Consider the following 19,743-nt stretch of genomic DNA (forward strand, 5'->3'; position numbering starts at 1 on the left):
TTTCTGCCTATGGTCCCGCAGAAGGTTCTACTAAGGTAGAAGTGGAGGAATTTTTTGAGGCTCTAGAGAAAGCTACTGACACAATGAAAAAGGAAAAGTTGGTCCTTGTTGGGGATCTAAATAGCAGAGTAGGAAGTGATTGTCAGACATACAAACATGTTTAATGAAAATTTGGAGAAAAGAGCAAAGCTAATAATAATGGCAATTATCTGTTGGATTGCTGCTCAGGACATGGACTGGTTATTACTAACACCATGTTCCAACATAAAAATGTGCACAAATTCACATGGAGAGAAGAGGCAAGGAATAAGAAAAGTCTCATTGACTATGTTATTGTTGATAGTGATGTTTTCTCCCTGGTGCAGGACACCACAGTGTACAGACAATTTGAAATTGGAAGTGATCACTATTTAGTCTTGAGCAGGAGAAAATTGAATTTCATATTGAAAAGAATAACATGTAAGAAAGTTTTAAAGCGAATAAAAGTTGAGCAGCTCTCAGATGTGAACTGTAGACTAAAATACACAAAGATTATTGAAGAAAAAATGAAAGAGTTTGAGAACAGGAATCAAACCTTGGAGATTCAGTGGCAAGCCATGAAGAAAGCCCTGATGGATTCAGCTAGAGAGGCATGTGGTGAAGTTGTCAGCAAGGATAGAAAAATTAGAACTCCATGGTGGACACAGGAAGTTAAAGAGGCAGTGAAGGAAAAGAAGAAAGCATATCAAAAGTTCCTGGAAAATAAGTCAGCTTGTGCTCTTAGAGAATACAGAGACAAATGCAAGAAAGCGAAACACTGTGTAAAACTTGCTAAACAAAAGTCATGGGAGGACATGAAGCCAAGAACATAGAAAATAAATATTAAGAAGGTGGTAAGATATTCTGGAGGTTGTTGAAGAAGCTTAGAAATGGAGAAAAGAGTGCTGTTAAAGGAGTTAGAGATGATAAAGGTGACATGAAAACAGGAGAAAAAGATATCCTTGAAGTATGGAGTAATTACTTCGAAAAATGGTTAAATGAAACAAGCCGTGATAGCACAGTGCTAAAAAACACTCAACAGGCATACATATCCATACTTGAAGCAGAAAAAGGCTTGAAATGTAGAAAGGCAGCAGGAGTAGATGATATTAGACCAGAAATGCTGAAATATGGTGGTATGAAAGTCTTATAGTGGCTGCACTGCATAGTTCAGAAAGTCTGGACAGAGGGACGAATTCCTGATGATTGGAGTAGAGCTCTAATAGTACTCATATATAAAAAGGGAAATAAAACTGAATGTGAGAATTACAGAGGTATTTCCCTACTGAGTGTTCCTGGCAAGATCTCTTCAAGTATACTTGAGAAACGGTTGAGAAGACTTGTGGAAGAAAAGCTTGCTGAAGAACAAGCTGGATTTAGGCCAAATAGAGGCTGTCAGGATCATATCTTCACTTTATGACAAATAGTTGAAAAAGCATGGTAATATAACAAAGATCTGTATTTAAGTTTTGTCGATCTGGAAAAGGCATATAACAAGGTTCCAAGAGAGAAACTATTCAATATGCTACAGTTATATGGTGCCAATGGGGCATTATAACAAGCAATACTTAGTCTTTATTTGAGTTTTAAGTCAGCAGTTAGAATTGAAGGAAGTACAGGAAGATGGTTTAATGTTAAATCTGTGTGAGATAAGGATGTACTTTATCCCCTCTGTTATTCATTATCTATATGGATCACATTATGAAGGAAAGTGGTATTAAACATGATATCAGAATTGGAGATGTTAATGTCAATTCTTTGCTTTATGCGGAAGATGTTATACTGCTAAATAAATCCGCTACAAGTTTGCAAGAGTCCCTGACTAAATTGAATAACTGTTGTAATATATATGTGGTATGAAGGTCAGCATTAAAAAGACAAAGACAATGAAAAGATGTAGAATTGTTGAAAATGTCAACTTCGTTGTGAATGGGGAACCTGTGGAACAAGTAAAACATTTCAGCTACTTTGGCATGATTTTTAGTGAAGATGGTAAATTAAATATGGAAATAGCAGAATCAACAAAGCTGGTATGGTAGGAAGTCAATTGAATAAATTCATTATGGAATAAGAGAGAAATTAGTCAGAACACTAAATACAAAACAGTGCTCAAACAAGTTTTAACTTATGGATCTCTGAGAGCTGGGTCAGAAGTAAAACACTTGACCAAAGACTAGAGACTGTAGATAAGAGAGTCCTGAGAAAGATTAGAGGTGTGAACAGATGACATCAATGGCAATATCATATTAAAAACAAGGATATTAGGAAAGAACTTGACATTGTCAGCATTCAGGAATGCGTTAGCATAACTAATCTCAGGTGGTATGGTCACTTAAACAGAATGGGCGAGGAAAGATTAGCAAATCAAGTGTTCGCTGCCAGGTTGGCAGGAAAACGACCCAGAGGAAGACCAAGATATTGGTGGATTGATATGGTACAAAGTGCCTTAGATGATAGAAATATCAGATCTGATAATGTTGAAGTCTTGACAAGTAACAGACTAATTTGGAGGAAAATTGTATATAGGAAGTTAGTAATGATGTAAATTTTTCGTGTAGTACTATCATATCCTGTACACCCCTTGAGGGCACATGTCAGGAATTTGATGATGATGATGAAGAGCTTCAAAAATCCATAAAATATTGCAAAATAATCACACATGTGCAGACCTTCTCTGGTACTACTTGGGTTTTCATCTTCCCCTGTTTGGAGTTAATGATTATAAAGGTCCAAAAACTGAGATTGTTCCTGTATACTACAACACTCTGTGCTTAACTCTAAGACTGCTATAACACTCTGGAATTATCATTCTTTACATTAAAAAAAAGTAAAATTTGGTATAAAGAAATCTTTAATCTATTTTGCTGCGAAGTTCCACAGTTGGGTACTGACGACAATATTTTGTTTCATAACTTGATGAAGTTTCAAGGGTACCCTAACAGGAAGGATCTTGCTTGGAGAATTGCATATGGCTGCCTTCCAGTCAGTGCCATCAAATGGAGGTACTTTAACATCGGAGATCCAATCTGTGACATCTGTTATCAATTGGAAACAGTAGAACATGCATTCTATAGCTGCCCTCTTGCTCTGCGTATTTGGAACAGATTATGTAATGTGTCGAGCATGCCACTATTTACAACAGAACAGGTTATTTTTTTTTACAATACCCACCTCCTGTCAGCAGTGGGAAGAGAATTTTGATTTTTATAATTAATGAATTAAAATACCATTTATGGAAGGTTAGAAAAACATCATGGATTTGAAAACCAGCAATATGACATCCAAATGCTTTATAATATTGTATTTTGGAAATTTTATTGTTCAGTCAGACGTTTTTTGTATTTAGAAAGAAGCATTCTAGGAGATATCAAATTTATCACTAAATGGTGTAGATTACCTACATTATGCGATAATCATCAGGGGGAGATAAAATTCTGTCTATTCTTGGTATGAGAGGTTTTTTAAATATTTTCATCCTCTAATTCAATATAGTCTTATAATCAATTGCTGGGATGACTGGAGAGCAATCCCAGGCAGAGAAGGCCAACTCAAGGTGGTTAACCACTGTATGTAAAACGACAGATAGATAACTCTCATGCTATCTATCTGTCTTTTTTTCTCCTAATACTATCAGGCTCTCTTGCACCCCCTATACTAACTACTCTAGGCTTATGATGAGCAACCCTTTGCTTTTTCACCTTAATAAAGGTCGAAACCGGTCTGGGTAGTGACCCTTCACATAATGCATAGCATTATATATACCCATAAGGATATATGCTTTGCATTATGAATACTAAGGCAAGTGATGTGAAGTCTTAGCTTGTTTATGCGAGTTGCCACAGTCCTGAAAATAGTTCATGTGCAAACTTGTTTCCTTACACTTGGATAAAGGATTAAACCAAGTATATAATTTCTTGGTATCTTTAATTTGAAGGTGACCATATTTCACCAAGCAATGAACAGCATCCACCATGTGGAGTTCTAATTGGTATTTCTCCTCCAGCTAAGGAAGATGAGCTTTTACTGCAGCAGTACTCACTGATGTGGATATCTGTAGTTATTGCACACTGTTTTTTTATACAAAATCATGTAAAGATTATATATTTCATGAAAAGAAATAATTGATAACTGACATTATTTATTATAAAATTCTAATTTTTGCACAGGTACCAACAGCATTGGCAGTGTGAAAGTGAAATTATGAGTAAGCATAGAGTAGCAGAGACTGATTGTACTGAAGTCCTGGTGATGTGGAAAGTTGAGATGAGCAGTGTTGAGGAGTATTCTCTTTCATAAAAGAATAAATACAACCCATCAGATCTGTTGAGGATAGGATGATATAGCAAAACTTCAGTTTTCTTTGTATAATGATTCTATGAGAAAACTTATATATAGCTTTTTTTTTTGTTTTCTTTCCCCAAAGAATCCTGTTTATATATAACTCGATAGCATATTCTTCATGATTATATTGTTCTGACTCTCTGATTCCATGTTATTAATCGAATATTGACACCCTTCCCATTGACCAGCTACATGCAGATCTACCAGATTTTTTTCCAAAGTGAAATAAGCAAGAGATCTCATAAATACCACAAAATAAACATGAGAGAATGCCAGTGGGGGAAGTCTGCCCTTTGCAAAACATCTAATTTTAGTTGTTATTGTTTAGAATAACAGAAATTTGATCATTTACTCGCCTGTCTTCCCTTATCTTTTTCCTCTGTGTACTCAAAAAAAAAAAAAAAATAGAGTTCACAGTTAATTCATCAGCTCTTGGATTTGTGCTGAGTGCTTCAACCTCAGTAATAGTTGAAGAAATTTTATCATCAATAACAACTGGGCAAATCATTTAAAGCATACTTTTCACGTTTCTTTATAATATCTCTCTCTTTCTCTTTCTCTGATCTTAAGAAATCATTTTGACAATTTAATTTACTAAAAATCATCATTATTATTTTTTTTAGCCCTAGACTCCTGTCTAGTGTTGCAAAGGATGTATTCCATTTTATCATTTACCAGTCACCTCGGCTTTTGACAGAACTTAATGAAGATGAAAATAAAGAAAGTAATAGTGATAGTAAACAGAATGGTCCATGCCTGGAAGATGATGAAGAGTTGGATATTATTCGGGTAATATTAGGAATGTAAAACTCATATATTAAGTATTAAATAGATGAAACTTTACATCAGAGCATAGGTGATAGCTATAATTCATTGTTTAAATCTTTTTAAAAATTGTTAACCCACAACACCATGCACCATATAACTGATAACATTTCAATGGATTCAAACCAGCACCTTAACACATTAATGATGGGATGATCGTAGCTCTGTGCTCCTCGGAAATTTTGTGCGTCTGTTTAAGGAAGATGCACTACGTATCATAACTTTTTTTTATTTGAAACGAAATTTGTTTGGGGTGTAGACAGTATGTTTGTTTTAGGATATATTAGAAAACAATGATAAAGTGGATTGGTTGGTATATTTGAATTACTCAAAGGTGTAAATATGTGACCCATCATTAATAAGCCATATGAAATGGGAAATGTAAAGAAAATAACAAGTGTGCATAGAAATTGCTTTCATTACTGGCAAAGGAATTATTAATAATCAATATTTGTGATATTATATGTGTGTCTTGTAAGTTGCTGGGTGGAGCAAAGAGCATGTGATCCTATATTCTAGACATGCATAAGTGAATTTATGATGGCGTAATTTAAAAAAAAAAAAAAACACAAGGAGAGGGAGAAATTTGTTTGCTAAGTATAAATAGCTAACCAATAATAAACAGCCAATGAACTAATAATATTGATCAGATGATTAATTTAAGCATAGCAGGAATATATTGGGTTGATGGAGCATCAAATTATTTTGTGAAATTTGTTGTGTTTGTTATGTATATTTATTTCTCTGTTTTATTTATATTTCACTTTATTTTCTAAGAATTCTCTTTTGTTTAGTGAGGATCAATATAAATTTTATGCAGTGATAGGATATATAATATCCAATCATTATTGGAATTATCCACACTTTCGGGAATTATGCATTCATTACTTTTTTGTTTTGTTTTGTTAGCAGTTCTTCTGTCCTTATCAATAATAGATAGCTCACATGTGCTTGTATTTTTTTTTTGTTGTAGATCAACAAAATAAATACTTAATAAAAATAAATATAAACGAATGCTTATAATACATAATAAGTATTCATTTTTATTCAGCAATAGATAAAGTTTTAGTACATCTGTTGTTTCTGAAGATTGGAATAAAAGTGTTCCTATACCTGAAATACATTCGCCTCAACAGATACTTTACTGCAGAAGAAAGAAACAATAACATCTGTGTTCTAGATTTAGCAACAATTAGTGTAATTAGAGACAACTGAAATTACACTTATAATGGAAAAACACTCCCCCCCCCCACGAACTATGCTACATGCATGCAAACAAAACAGATTTATTGTAGTACTAAGCATAGCAGCTAACTAAACATTTGTCCTAACATCCTTTTTCAGTTCCAGAAAATACATATAACAGCCGTTTATAATACAGGCATTGGATACATACAGAAAGTGCTCAATCTATATAGAAGAAGTATATGTAACTTGAAATTACTTTGAATTACATTTGAGATATTTAATATCATCCAGACACTTCACAAATGCTAATTTTACAAATAAAATTCTACCGAAAAGGTTGCAACTAACATGGCATATAAACTTTTTGAAAATGTGACCATTTGACATGGAAGCAGCATACATGTGCTAAATATAGATCCTGCCAGGGATGTAAAGTATCATATTCCTATCAACCCATTCCTGAATTTTACCTTACCAATACTTTAACCACCACTTCAGAGATACTAATTGGTCTGTAATTTGCTACTTCTGTTTTGGAGCCATCTTTATGTAATAGAACTATCTTACCCTTTTTCCACTTCCTTGGAACCTTGCCAGAGCTGCGACTTAGATTAAACATCTTTGTTAGAGGCACTGCCAGTTCACTTCCACATTCTTGTAGCACACAAGCAGACATCGTCCGGGCCCACTGTTGTATTCACAATATTTTTCAATATACTGAGTACTTCCAGTTCATTTACCTCAATGCTCGCATCAGTCTCTGTCACCTCAGTAACTGCAAAGTCACCACCTGGATGAATATATTTTTGCAAAGCAATCACTTAGTACTTGAATTATTTCTTCTGCTTCTGTCATTTTCTACTAATAGCACTGAGTAGAGTTCTTCTTCCTCTTACTTGCTATGTAGCGAAAAAACTCTTTTCAATTTACTTTGACCTGCTTAGCTAATTTTCTTATGAAATCTGATTTAGCCTTCTTTACCATACTACGTAAGGAAGGCTAAATCTGGTTTATACTGCTCATGGGCATGCTGATCACCATCATCATCATCAAATTCCTGCCATTTACCCTCAAGGGGTGTACAGGATATGATAGTACTACATGAAAAAATTACATCATTACTAACTTCCCATCTACAATTTTCCTCCAAATCAGTCTGTTACTTGTCAAGACTCCAACATTATCTGATCTTATATTTCTATCGTCTAAAGCACTTTGTACCGTATCAATCCACCTATATCTTGGTCTTCCTCTGGTTCGTTTTGCTGCCAACCTGGCAAAGAACACTTGTTTTGCTAATCTTTCTTCGCCCATTCTGTTTAAGTGACCATACCACCTGAGATTAGCTCTGCTAATAATTCAATGCTAAAGTTGGGAAAGGTAGAAGTGGAGATGTAGTTGGCGAACATGGACTGGGCACAAGAAATGAGAGAGGTGACCGTCTTTTTCAATTCTGCCAGGAAGAGGAGCTAATAATCACAAACACATGGTTTAAGCTACCACCTCGAAGATTGTATACTTGGCGATCACCACAGGATAATAATGGGAATATAGTCAGAAACCAAATTGATTACTTACTAATTAATCAACGATTTTGAAGTTCTATAAAGAGTACAAAAACCTATCCTAGTGCAGATATTGCTTCTGATCATAACCTACTGGTGGCAGAGTTACAACTTAGACTGAAAGCTATGCTTAAGCAACATCAACAAAAAGGTTTGATTTGGGAAAATTAAAAAACACAGAGATAAGAAGCAAATTGAGTCAAGATCTGAATCAAGAGCTAGCACTTATCAAGAATGATGACATCATGAGGGTTGATGAGTCGTGGGACAAATTGAAATCTGTCTTCATAGAGAAATGTACCAATACCTTATGTCCTAATAGAGCAGTAAAAAAGAAAGATTGGATGACTGATGAAATTCTTTCTCTCATGGATCAACGCAGATCATATAAAAATCATAATCCAACAAAATATACAGAGGTTCAGAAAATTATTAAACACAAGATCAAAAAAGCAAAAGAAATCTGGATGAATGAAAAATGTAAAGAAATAGAAATTCTACAGGAAAAACATGACAATTTTAATCTACACAAAAAGATGAAAGAGACCTCAGGTATATATAAGAAAAAACAATTCTGTATCCTTCGAAACAAAAAGGGAGAAATTATATCCAAAAAGGATGACAAAATACAAGAATGGGTGAAACATATAGAAGAACTCTTTACTGATGACAGACAGAACCCAGAAAATACTTATAAACATATGGAAGGTCCATGCATTCTAAAATCAGAGGTAGAATGTGCATTGAACTCAGCTAAAAATGGTAAAGCCCTAGGACCAGATAGAATACCAGCAGAAATAGTAACGTTATTAGAAGGTGACAACATTAACATATTAGTAAAGCTATTTAATAAGATCTACGATACAGGCATAATCTCTCAAGACTGGTTACAGTCGACCTTCATCATGCTACCTAAAAAAGTAAATGCGAAAACTTGTAATGACTATAGAATGATCAGCCTAATGAGTCACGTTCTCAAAATGTTTCTGAAAATAATTCAAAAAAGAATATACAGAAAATGTGAAGACACCATCAGTGATACCCAATTCGGCTTTAGAAACGGCTTGGGAACAAGAGAGGCCCTTTTCTGTTCTCAGATCTTATTTCAAAAATGTATTGACTAAAACAAGGTAATATTCATTTGCTTCATCGACTTCGAGAAAGCATTTGACAAAGTCCAACATGCTAAAATGATTGTACTATTAAAAAGAATTGGATTAGATGGTAAAGACATCGGGATCATTGAAAACTTATATTGGAACCAAAAGGCATCTGTTCAAGTTGATGACATTATTACAGACTCCATTAACATCAAACGAGGAGTAAGGCACGGATGTGTGCTGTCACGTCTTCTTTTTAACATCTACTCAGAAGCCATATTTCAAAAAGTCTTGGAAAGAAGAAAGGAAGGGATTAGTGTAAATGGTGAAATCATCAGTAACATCCGATATGCCGATGATACAGCTCTTCTGGCTGACAATATTCAGGATCTTCAAAATCTTTTGGAGCTAATAAATGCAGAGAGTGAAAAAATGGGATTAAAAATAAATATCACCAAAACTAAATTCATGGTCATAAGTAAGAAACCAATCTTAATTTAGCACTTTCTTTAAATAGGAAACAAATAGAAAGAGTGGCAAAGTTTAAATATCTCGGATGCTGGTTAAATGAAGATTGCAATCCAGAAATGGAAATAAAAGTTAGAATTGAAATGGCAAGAAAAAATTTTCTCTTGATGAAATCAACACTGTGTAACCGCAGTTTAAACTTAGAGCTTAGAGTACACATGGTTAAATGCTATGTATGGTCTGTACTGCTGTACGGTGCAGAAACCAATCTTAATTTAGCACTTTCTTTAAATAGGAAACAAATAGAAAGAGTGGCAAAGTTTAAATATCTCGGATGCTGGTTAAATGAAGATTGCAATCCAGAAATGGAAATAAAAGTTAGAATTGAAATGGCAAGAAAAAATTTTCTCTTGATGAAATCAACACTGTGTAACCGCAGTTTAAACTTAGAGCTTAGAGTACACATGGTTAAATGCTATGTATGGTCTGTACTGCTGTACGGTGCAGAAACTTGGACCTTGAAGACAACATCAATAAAAAGACTTGAAGCCTTTGAGATGTGGTTATACAGACGAATGTTAAAAATCCCAAGGACAACAAAAATGTCCAATCAGGAAGTACTGAAACAAATGGGGAAATCACGTGAACTTTTATAATACCATAAAAAGAAGGAAAACTGCATATCTTGGTCACCTACTTCGTAATGAAAAATATAAGATACTTCAATTGATTATAAAAGGGAAGATAAATGGAAGAAGAGGACAAGGAAGACGAAGAAAATCCTGGCTGGCAGATATCAGACAGTGGACTGGTATGAACTCTGAGAGACTGTTCAGAATAGCTGAGAATCGCTCAAAATTTGCCAAGGTGGTTGCCGACCTCCGATAGGAGATGGCACTCAAAGAAGAAGAATGCATTCCTGGATGTTGACAATGTCAAGTTCTTTCCTAATATCCTCATTTTTAATATGATATTGCCATTGATGATATCTGTTCACACCTATAATCTTTCTCAGGACTCTCATATCTGCTGTCTCTAGTCTTTGGTCAAGTGTTTTACTTCTGATCCAGCTCTCAGATCCATAAGTTAAAACTGGTTTGAACACTGTCTTGTATACAGCTAATTTAGTGTTCTGACTAATTTCTCTCTTATTCCATATATGAATTTATTCAGTTGACTTCCCACCATACCAACTTTGCTGATTCTGTTGTCTATTTCTATATTTAATTTACCATCTTCACTAAAAATCATGCCTAAGTAGCTGAAATGTTTTACTTGTTCCACAGGTTCTCCACTCACAACACAGTTGACATTTTCAATGATTCTGCCTATTTTCATTGTCTTTGTCTTTTTATTGCTGACCTTCATACCATGTATATTACAATAGTTATTTAATTTAGTCAGTAGCAAGGCTTATACGTTGGTCAGACATAACTGGTGATTAGTTTACGGAATTAACAACGCATATAAAGTATATTAATTAAAGGTAACTTTAATGAATAACTTCTCTATTTCGGCAACGTCACATGGCCATCTTCAGGAACATAAAGATATGGTGTGTGCATGCAGGCACTAACACAAAGCAAATGAGGAAGAAAGCAAGAAACTAATATTGTTCCTAAAGTCCTAATGGTGCCCTCTGGTGGGCTAATTTGGTAGTCTTGGCAGTTGGACTGAAGTTCTCATAATGTAAGTCTCCCAAATTTGGAGTAGTTTCATGCACCCAAATTTGTTGAGGTTAGGAACGTTTTTTAGAGCTGCTGAAGATTCTATGAATAATCTTTCGTATTTAAACTTGCTGCAATGAATTATTTTTGTTTTCTTCCAACGAATTTTATGGTGGGTATCTAAGGCATGGTCTGCCAGCCCAGAGCGGCTGTACTGGTGGAACCGGATGTAGTCTTTGTGTTCTGAAATCCTGATATTTGTTGTTCTGCCTGTTTGGCCAAAGTAGGACAATTTGCAGCTGCAAGGGACCTGGTATACACCTGGTAGGTCTAGGGGAAGTGGTTGGTCTTTGGTAGAGCGGATAAGGGATGCCAACTTTTTATATGGTTTGTAACAGGAAGTAAGGTCATATTTTTTGAGGATATTGGTTATTTTCTCAGAGGTGCCCTGGATGTAGGGTATGGTGATAGACTTGGTGTAATCTTTATTGTGGAGGGGGGGGGGGGTTGTGGTTTACTGGTTTTAGTATATTTTGGATTTTTTTTGGGGTTATAGCCATTGGCTAAGAAAGTGTTGAGGATGTGGTTTAGTTCAGTAGTTAGGGCCTTGTCATCTGAGCAGATTAATTTTGCCCTGTTATATAGTGTTTTTATAACCCCATATTGTTGTGAGGGGGGGGAACTGCTGGTGAATGTATCTGCCAGTATGGATGAGTTTTCTGTGAACAGAGAAAACCAAAGATCCATCAAGCTGGCGGGTGATTAAAGTGTCTAGGAAGGGGAGGGTGTTGTTTTCCTCTTTTTGTAAGGTGAACTGGACTCTGGGGTGTTGGTTGTTTAAGTGTGTTAGGAAGCAGTGGAGTGTGTCTGAGCCATGTGGCCAAATAGCGAACACATCATCCACATAACGAATCCAAATAGTGGGGTTTTGTGGGGCAGAGTTTAAGGCTTTCTCTTCAAATGTCTCCATAAAGAAATTGGCCAAGGGTGGGGAAAGTGGTGAACCCATGGCTGTCCCCTCTATCTGTTTGTAGAACTTTCCTTGCCAAACGAAATAGCCTGAGTTCATTGCGAACTGAAATAGGGCTGAGATATCGGGACGAAACTTGGCTTGGATGAGCTCTAGGGTTTCTTTGAGTGGGACATTAGTGAATAGGGAGGAGACGTCAAAACTGACCATTATGTCAGTGTGTTGGAGTGTGAGGTTTTCTATACTGGCTTTAAAGTGGGCTGAGTTTTTTATGTGTGATGGTGTGTTGCCAGTGTAGTGTGTGAGCGTTTTGGCTAAATGTTTGGCTAATTTATATGTGAGGGAATCAATGCCATCCACTATGGGACGCAATGGCACATTTTGTTTATGTATTTTTGGGAGTTCATATAATCGTGGGGGGGGGGGGGTCTAGAGTTATAAGGTTTTAGTTTGTTGGTGACTTCCACAGGCCAAGAAGTGACCTTCTTAAGGAGTCTGTGGAGAGTTCTAATCTGAGAGCTGGTCGGATTATATTCAATGGGAAGGTAAGTCGTACGGTCTAGTACTAAAGCATTTAGCTAAGCTTTGTAGTCTTTTTGATTGAGCACCACAGTGGCGTTTCCCTTATCCGCCTTGGTGATTATTATTTTTTTGTTGTTTTTCAATTCTTGTAGGGCAGCATATTCGTTTTTGGATAAGTTGGTTTTTGGAGGTTTGGCTTTAGTGAGAACACCGACTACATCCAGTCTAATGTTGTTGGCGATATGGTTAGACAGGTTGCAAATCCCACGTTCTATCTGGATCATGATTTCTTCGGCAGGTATTCTTTTAGGAGCTAGGGTGAAATTGTGACCACGTGAAAGTGCGGTGAGTGCTTCAGGCTTTAAGACTGCCGACGAGAGGTTGACTACAGTGTTGAGTGGTGGCTGTGGTAAGGAAGTAGAATTCTTTGTCAGGTTTTCGTATTTTTTCAAGTGCTGACTTCGTATTTTTTCGAATTCTTTTTTTTGCCGATGCACACGAGATGTCATGAAGTATCGACCATAGATCACGGCCCGAGTGTATCCGAAAGCTCTTCCTCTAGCACGCCCGTAAGGTTTTGTTTTCGTCGGCCAGGAGAACTCGCGTCGCGGTAATTTGTTCTCTTAACAGGGTGAAGCTAGTGCGATTATAAATGCGCAGAGCTTTCTCGGAAGTAAAACAGTGCTTCAATTTAACACAATTAGGGATCACTTTGTTATCTCGGCAGCGTTTTAGGAATGTCAGACGATTTATTTGCCTCGTAAACTCGGCCCACTTTAAAGCCAGTATAGAAAACCTCACACTCCAACACACTGACATAATGGTCAGTTTTGACGTCTCCTCCCTATTCACTAATGTCCCACTCAAAGAAACACTAGAGCTCATCCAAGCCTAGTTTCGTCCCGATATCTCAGCCCTATTTCAGTTCGCAATGAACTCAGGCTATTTCGTTTGGCAAGGAAAGTTCTACAAACAGATAGAGGGGACAGCCATGGGTTCACCGCTTTTCCCACCCTTGGCCAATTTCTTTATGAAGACATTTGAAGAGAAAGCCTTAAACTCCGCCCCACAAAAACCCACTATTTGGCTTCGTTATGTGGATGATGTGTTTGCTATTTGGCCACATGGCTCAGACACACTCCACTGCTTCCTAACACACTTAAACAACCAATACCCCAGAGTCCAGTTCACCTTACAAAAAGAGGAAAACAACACCCTCCCCTTCCTAGACACTTTAATCACCCGCCAGCTTGATGGATCTTTGGTTTTCTCTGTTCACAGAAAACCCACCCATACTGGCAGATACATTCACCAGCATTCCCCCCCCCCCCCCTCTCACAACAATATGGGGTTTTAAAAACACTATATAACAGGGCAAAATTAATCTGCTCAGATGACAAGGCCCTAACTACTGAACTAAACCACATCCTCAACACTTTCGTAGCCAATGGCTATAACCCCAAAAAATCCAAAAAATAGTAAAACCAGTAAACCACAACCCCCTCCACAATAAAGATTACACCAAGTCTATCACCATACCCTACATCCAGGGCACCTCTGAGAAAATAACCAATATCCTCAAAAAATATGACCTTACTTCCTGTTACAAACCATATAAAAAGTTGGCATCCCTTATCCGCTCTACCAAAGACCAGCCACTTCCCCTAGACCTACCGGGTGTATACCAGGTCCCGTGCAGCTGCAAATTGTCTAACTTTGGCCAAACAGGCAGAACAACAAATATCAGGATTTCAGAACACAAAGACTACATCCGGTTCCACCAGTACAGCTACTCTGGGCTGGCAGACCATGCCTTAGATACCCACCATAAAATTCGTTGGAAGATAACAAAAATAATTCATTGCAGCAAGTTTAAATACGAAAGATTATTCATAGAATCTTCAGCAGCTCTAAAAAACATTCCTAACCTCAACAAATTTGGGTGCATGAAACTACCCCAAATTTGGGAGACTTACATTATGAGAACTTCAGCCCAACTGCCAAGACTACCAAATTAGCCCACCAGAGGGCACCATTAGGACTTTAGGAACAATATTAGTTTCTTGCTTTCTTCCTCATTTGCTTTGTGTTAGTGCCTGCGTGCACTTACCATATCTTTACGTTCCTGAAGTTGGCAATGTGACGTTGCCGAAATATAGAAGTTATTCATTAAAGTTACCTTTAATTAATATACTTCATATGCGTTGTTAATTCCGTAAACTAATCACTAGTTAATTTAGTCAGAAAATCTTGCAGACTTGTAGCGGATTTATTTAGAAGTATAACATCATCCGCATAAAGCAAAGAGCCGACATTAATATCTCCAATTTTGATATCATGTTTAATACCACTTTCCTTCATAATGTGATCCATGTAGATAATGAATAACAGAGGGGATAATGTACATCCTTGTCTCACACCAAATTTAACATTAAACCATCTTCCTGTACTTCCTTCAATTCTAACTGCTAACTTACAACTCAAATAAAGACTTAAGTATTGCTTGATATAATGCCCCATTGACACCATATAACTGTAGTGTATTGAATAGCTTCTCTCTTGGCACCTTGTCATATGCCTTTTCCAAATCGTCAAAACTTAAATACAGATCTTTGTTATATTACCATGCTTTCTCGACTATTTGTCGTAAAGTGAAGATCAGATCCTGATGCCCCATTGACACCATATAACTGTAGTGTATTGAATAGCTTCTCTCTTGGCACCTTGTCATATGCCTTTTCCAAATCATCAAAACTTAAATACAGATCTTTGTTATATTACCATGCTTTCTCGACTATTTGTCGTAAAGTGAAGATCAGATCCTGACAGCCTCTATTTGGCCTGAATCCAGCTTGTTCTTCACCAAGCTTTTCTTCCACAAGTCTTCTCAACCGTTTCTCAAGTATACTTGCATAGATCTTGCCAGGAACACTCAGTAGGGAAATACCTCTGTAATTCTCACATTCAGTTTTATTTCCCTTTTTATATATGGGTACTATTAGAGCTCTACTCCAATCATCAGGAATTTGTCCCTCTGTGAACGCTTTCTGAACCATGCAGTGCAGCCACTGTACGACTCTTATACCACCATACTTCAGCATCTCTGGTCGAATATCATCTACTCCTGCTGCCTTTACACATTTCAAGCATTTGATAGCTTTTTCGACTTCAAGTATGGATATGTATTCCTGACTGTATGGCTGGTCGGTGTTTTTTACCACTGTGCTGTCATCACTGCTTGTTTCATTTAGCAGTTTTTCAAAGTAATTACTCCATACTTCAAGGATATCTTTTTCTCCTGTTTTCTTGTCACCTTTATCATCTCTATCACCTTTAACAGCACTCTTTCCTCTATTCCTAAGCTTCTTCAACAACCTCCAGAATATCTTGCCACTTTTTTGATATTTATTTTTGGTGTTCTTACCAAAGTCTTCCCATGACTTTTATTTAGCTAGTTTTACACACTGTTTAGCTTTCTTACATTTGTGTCTGTATTCTCTAAGAGCACAAGCTGACTTATTTTCCAGGAACTTTTGATATGCTTTCTTCTTTTCCTTCACTCCCTCTTTAACTTCCTGTGTCCACCATGGAGTTCTAATTTTTCGATCCTTGCTAACTTCACCACATGCCTCTCTAGCTGAATCAATCAGAGTTTTTTCAAGGCTTGCCACTGAATCTCCAAGGTTTGATTCCTGTTCTCAAACTCTTTCATTTTTTCTTCAATAATCTTTATGTATTTTAGTCTAGAGTTCACACCTGAGAGCGGCTCAACTTTTATTCACTTTAAAACTTTCTTACATGTTATTCTTTTGAATATGAAATTCAATTTTATCCTGCTCAAGACTAAATAGTGATGACTTCCAATTTCAAATCATCTATACACTGTGGTGTCCTGCACCAGGGAGAAAACATCACTATCAACAATAACATAGTCAGTGAGACTTTTCTTATTCCTTGCCTCTTCTCTCCACGTAAATTTGTGCACATTTTTCTGTTAGAACGTGGTGTTAGTAATAACCAGTCCATGTCCTGAGCAGAAATCCAACAAATATTTGCCATTATTATTAGCTTTGCTCTTTTCTCCAAATTTTCCCAAAATATTTTTATATGCCTGGCAATCATTTCCTACTCTTCTATTTAGATCCCAGCAAGGGCCAACTTTTCCTTTTTTATTGTGTCAGTTGCTTTTTCTAAAGCCTTAAAAAATTCCTCCACTTCTACCCTAATAGAACCTTCTGTGGGACCATTAGCACAAATAAGTCTCATTGTCCAGTTTCCCATTCTCATATTTTCCCACATTACTCTACTTGAGACTGTCTGCAATTCAAGAAGATTAGCCTCATATTTTGTGTTGAATACTATTGCTACCCCTTCTTTTCCTTGATTGTCATTGCCTGAATATAACGTTTTGTATTTATTGCTCAAAAAGATCTCACCAGTTTTTTGTCTTTTTTGTTTCAATCACCCCTATTATGTCGATCTGGTACTTATCTAATTCTTTAGCTATCTCCATTTCTTTGCCATTCAGACTTCTTATGTTGATAGTACCGATCTTTAACTCTGGTGATGTTGAGTTGGGGTGCGTTTTCAGATTTGTTCCAGCTGCTGACTTTTCACTGTTTGCCCTGGTTCCCTGGCAAAACAACGGTGGCCTTGTTTAACTGGGTGACGCCCCAGCCGGCATGAAATTCTATTATGTTGTACCATTATTTTTTATTTTGGTTTAACTAATAAGAATATAATTTGGTCGGCTAAATCCCAAATTGCCAGCCCATCCTCGTTCGTTCAGCATCCAAGTAGATACCCAACAGGGTGCACCACGAGAAGGTTAGGATTGGACATTAGGTCAGAAGCCCTGGTCGTTCTCTGCATTCCTTTAAAGGCTATGTGGAGGTCCCCTCTCAGCACCTTGTTGTTTATATTCATTCCACGATTCTTTCTTTTTTTTGCAATTCCTGTTTTATATGCTAGTCATCCACTTAATTCCTATTCAGTTTTTCCTCCTGATCCTGGGTATGCATTCTAATACTGCCGTGCCGACAATCCTTGACTACTTCCCATGCACTAATGACGTTCATTCCATGTAGTTTCTTATACCATAGAAATGCTCCTAAGTTTTTCATAATCATCAGCTTTGTAGTTCTGCAGAAATCCTTTCTTAATTGAAATTTCCACATGTTGAGCAACCTTGCAGGACAAGGCTGCATGGTCACATTCCCTAATCAGATCTTGAGTTGCTACTGCAATTATAGATAAATCTGATAGATTATCCCTTAGTAACTGTATAAATTCCATTTCTATTTTGCCCTGTGCCCTTTCTAGTGTATATCACTATAGTTGGAGTGTCCCATGATAATTGCCTATCCTACACCCATTGTGCTAATCTGCTGATGCATGTTGTCCATAGTTTCTTCTGGATCCCCAGGTCTGTAGCCACAACCAACAATATATTTTGTCCTATTAGCCTCTATCTCACACCAGATACAGCCTCAAATGAACAATTTCATTAGATCTATGATCTTCCTTAACTTTTTTTTGTTGTTTAAAGTCTTCAGCTATCAGTAACAATACCTTTCCTCTTGCCCTGTTTCTTCTATCTTCTCTGAAAATACAATATTCATTACATATTATCTCTGTAACTACATTAGTTTCTGATAACCAGGTCTCGCTGATGCCAATAATTTTTGGCCAAGTTGAGCTGACCAATGCTAAAAACTCCTCTCAATTAGTTCTGATACTTCAGGCATTCATGTGCATGCATTTCAACATCCCTTTGGGCCCACAATTACCCATACATACTGTCATTACCAGACCATTCTGATTCAAAATCTGGGTAACTGCATCCAGTTCTTCATAATCCTTCCTGTCCTCATACTTCTCTATCCCAGGAATGGCTAGATACATGCTTGATTGCTTCTCCCCATCCTCTAATATCTCTAGTTTCCTGGTTTTACACTTCCAGACTCTCACTGAATAATATTTTCTCCAAGCATCTAACTCTAAAATCATCTAAGTGCTGTCCATCAGGCATATACAGGTCCTTACATCCATCAAATTCACCTCACGCTTATGCATTCCTCCTGCACAGTCTTATTGACTCCTTGACAATCATGTCCCTTATTCTCAGTTCTGTCCTATCATACTGAGTCAGCAGACTCACAATCTTTACTTTTTTGCTTCCACTCTAACAACTCTTTCATATCTTCTCTCATTGCATTTTTCTCACTTTTCAAGTCATTTGTGCCTGCCAATATAATCAACTCGTTTGCTCCATTCTTCTGCATACTTTCAGCATCACTAACATCTCCTTTATCTTTGCACCTGGAAAACATGCTTTCGTCACTTTCTCATTAAGTATTATCTCCTATCATTGAATCCCCCTATACAATATTGTCTCTTTTCTCCCAGTTTCTCGCACTTTTATGGTTTTCCCATTCACTCTTCCTTTCATTCACCATTCTTCTATACCCCCCCCCCCCCCACACACACACCAATCATTCCTCCAGTCATAAATAATTATGGTTATTTATTTTATCCTTATTTTAATCATTTGTATCACAATTTATTCCTTTTTTCACTAAAAATTGTCCAATTTAAAAACCAAATGTAATATGTCTTGACAAGTTTTATTAATGATCCAAAATACTAGATTTCATTAAATTCATCCAGCCAAAGTTATTATTTTATATCATTTTGAATCCTTTTTCTAATATTGCCATTAAAAATGGTTTGATTTAAATCAAAATTGATGTGACTTGATGTATTTTAGAAGAAATACTGAAGACAACTTTTGTTAAATTTCACCTACCCAAAGTGGAGTTGCTGCTTTGTATTATTTTGCGGCATTGTCAACTGAATTTGGGTAAATTGAAATAACTTGATAAATTGTAATCATCATCATCAAATTCCTGACATGTCTCCTCATTTATTATGATTGTACATGAAAAATTTGCATCGTTACTAACTTCCTATTGACAGTTTTCCTCCAAATGAATCTGTCAAGACTCCAATATTATCAGATCTTATATTTCTCTCTTCGAAGGGCACTTTTTACTGTACCAATCCACTTAGACCATGAT

General features: G+C 36.6%; 1 protein-coding gene across 1 annotated transcript in view; it reads left to right on the forward strand.

Annotated features, from left to right (window-relative positions):
- The window catches only part of Nnp-1 (Ribosomal RNA processing protein 1 homolog Nnp-1), a 92,840-nt gene that overhangs the window by 47,777 nt on the left and 25,320 nt on the right, over positions 1-19,743 (forward strand). Inside the window, exon 6 of the mRNA XM_090406530.1 lies at positions 4,983-5,148. Coding sequence (XP_090262656.1) covers positions 4,983-5,148 — 166 coding nt within the window. The remainder of the gene's footprint in view (positions 1-4,982; positions 5,149-19,743) is intronic.

The sequence above is a fragment of the Typopeltis vanoorti genome, chromosome 16 (genome assembly GCF_054136105.1).
Source record: "Typopeltis vanoorti isolate ZY-2024b chromosome 16, IOZ_Tvanoo_1.0, whole genome shotgun sequence".
Taxonomy (NCBI): Eukaryota; Metazoa; Arthropoda; class Arachnida; order Uropygi; family Thelyphonidae; genus Typopeltis; species Typopeltis vanoorti.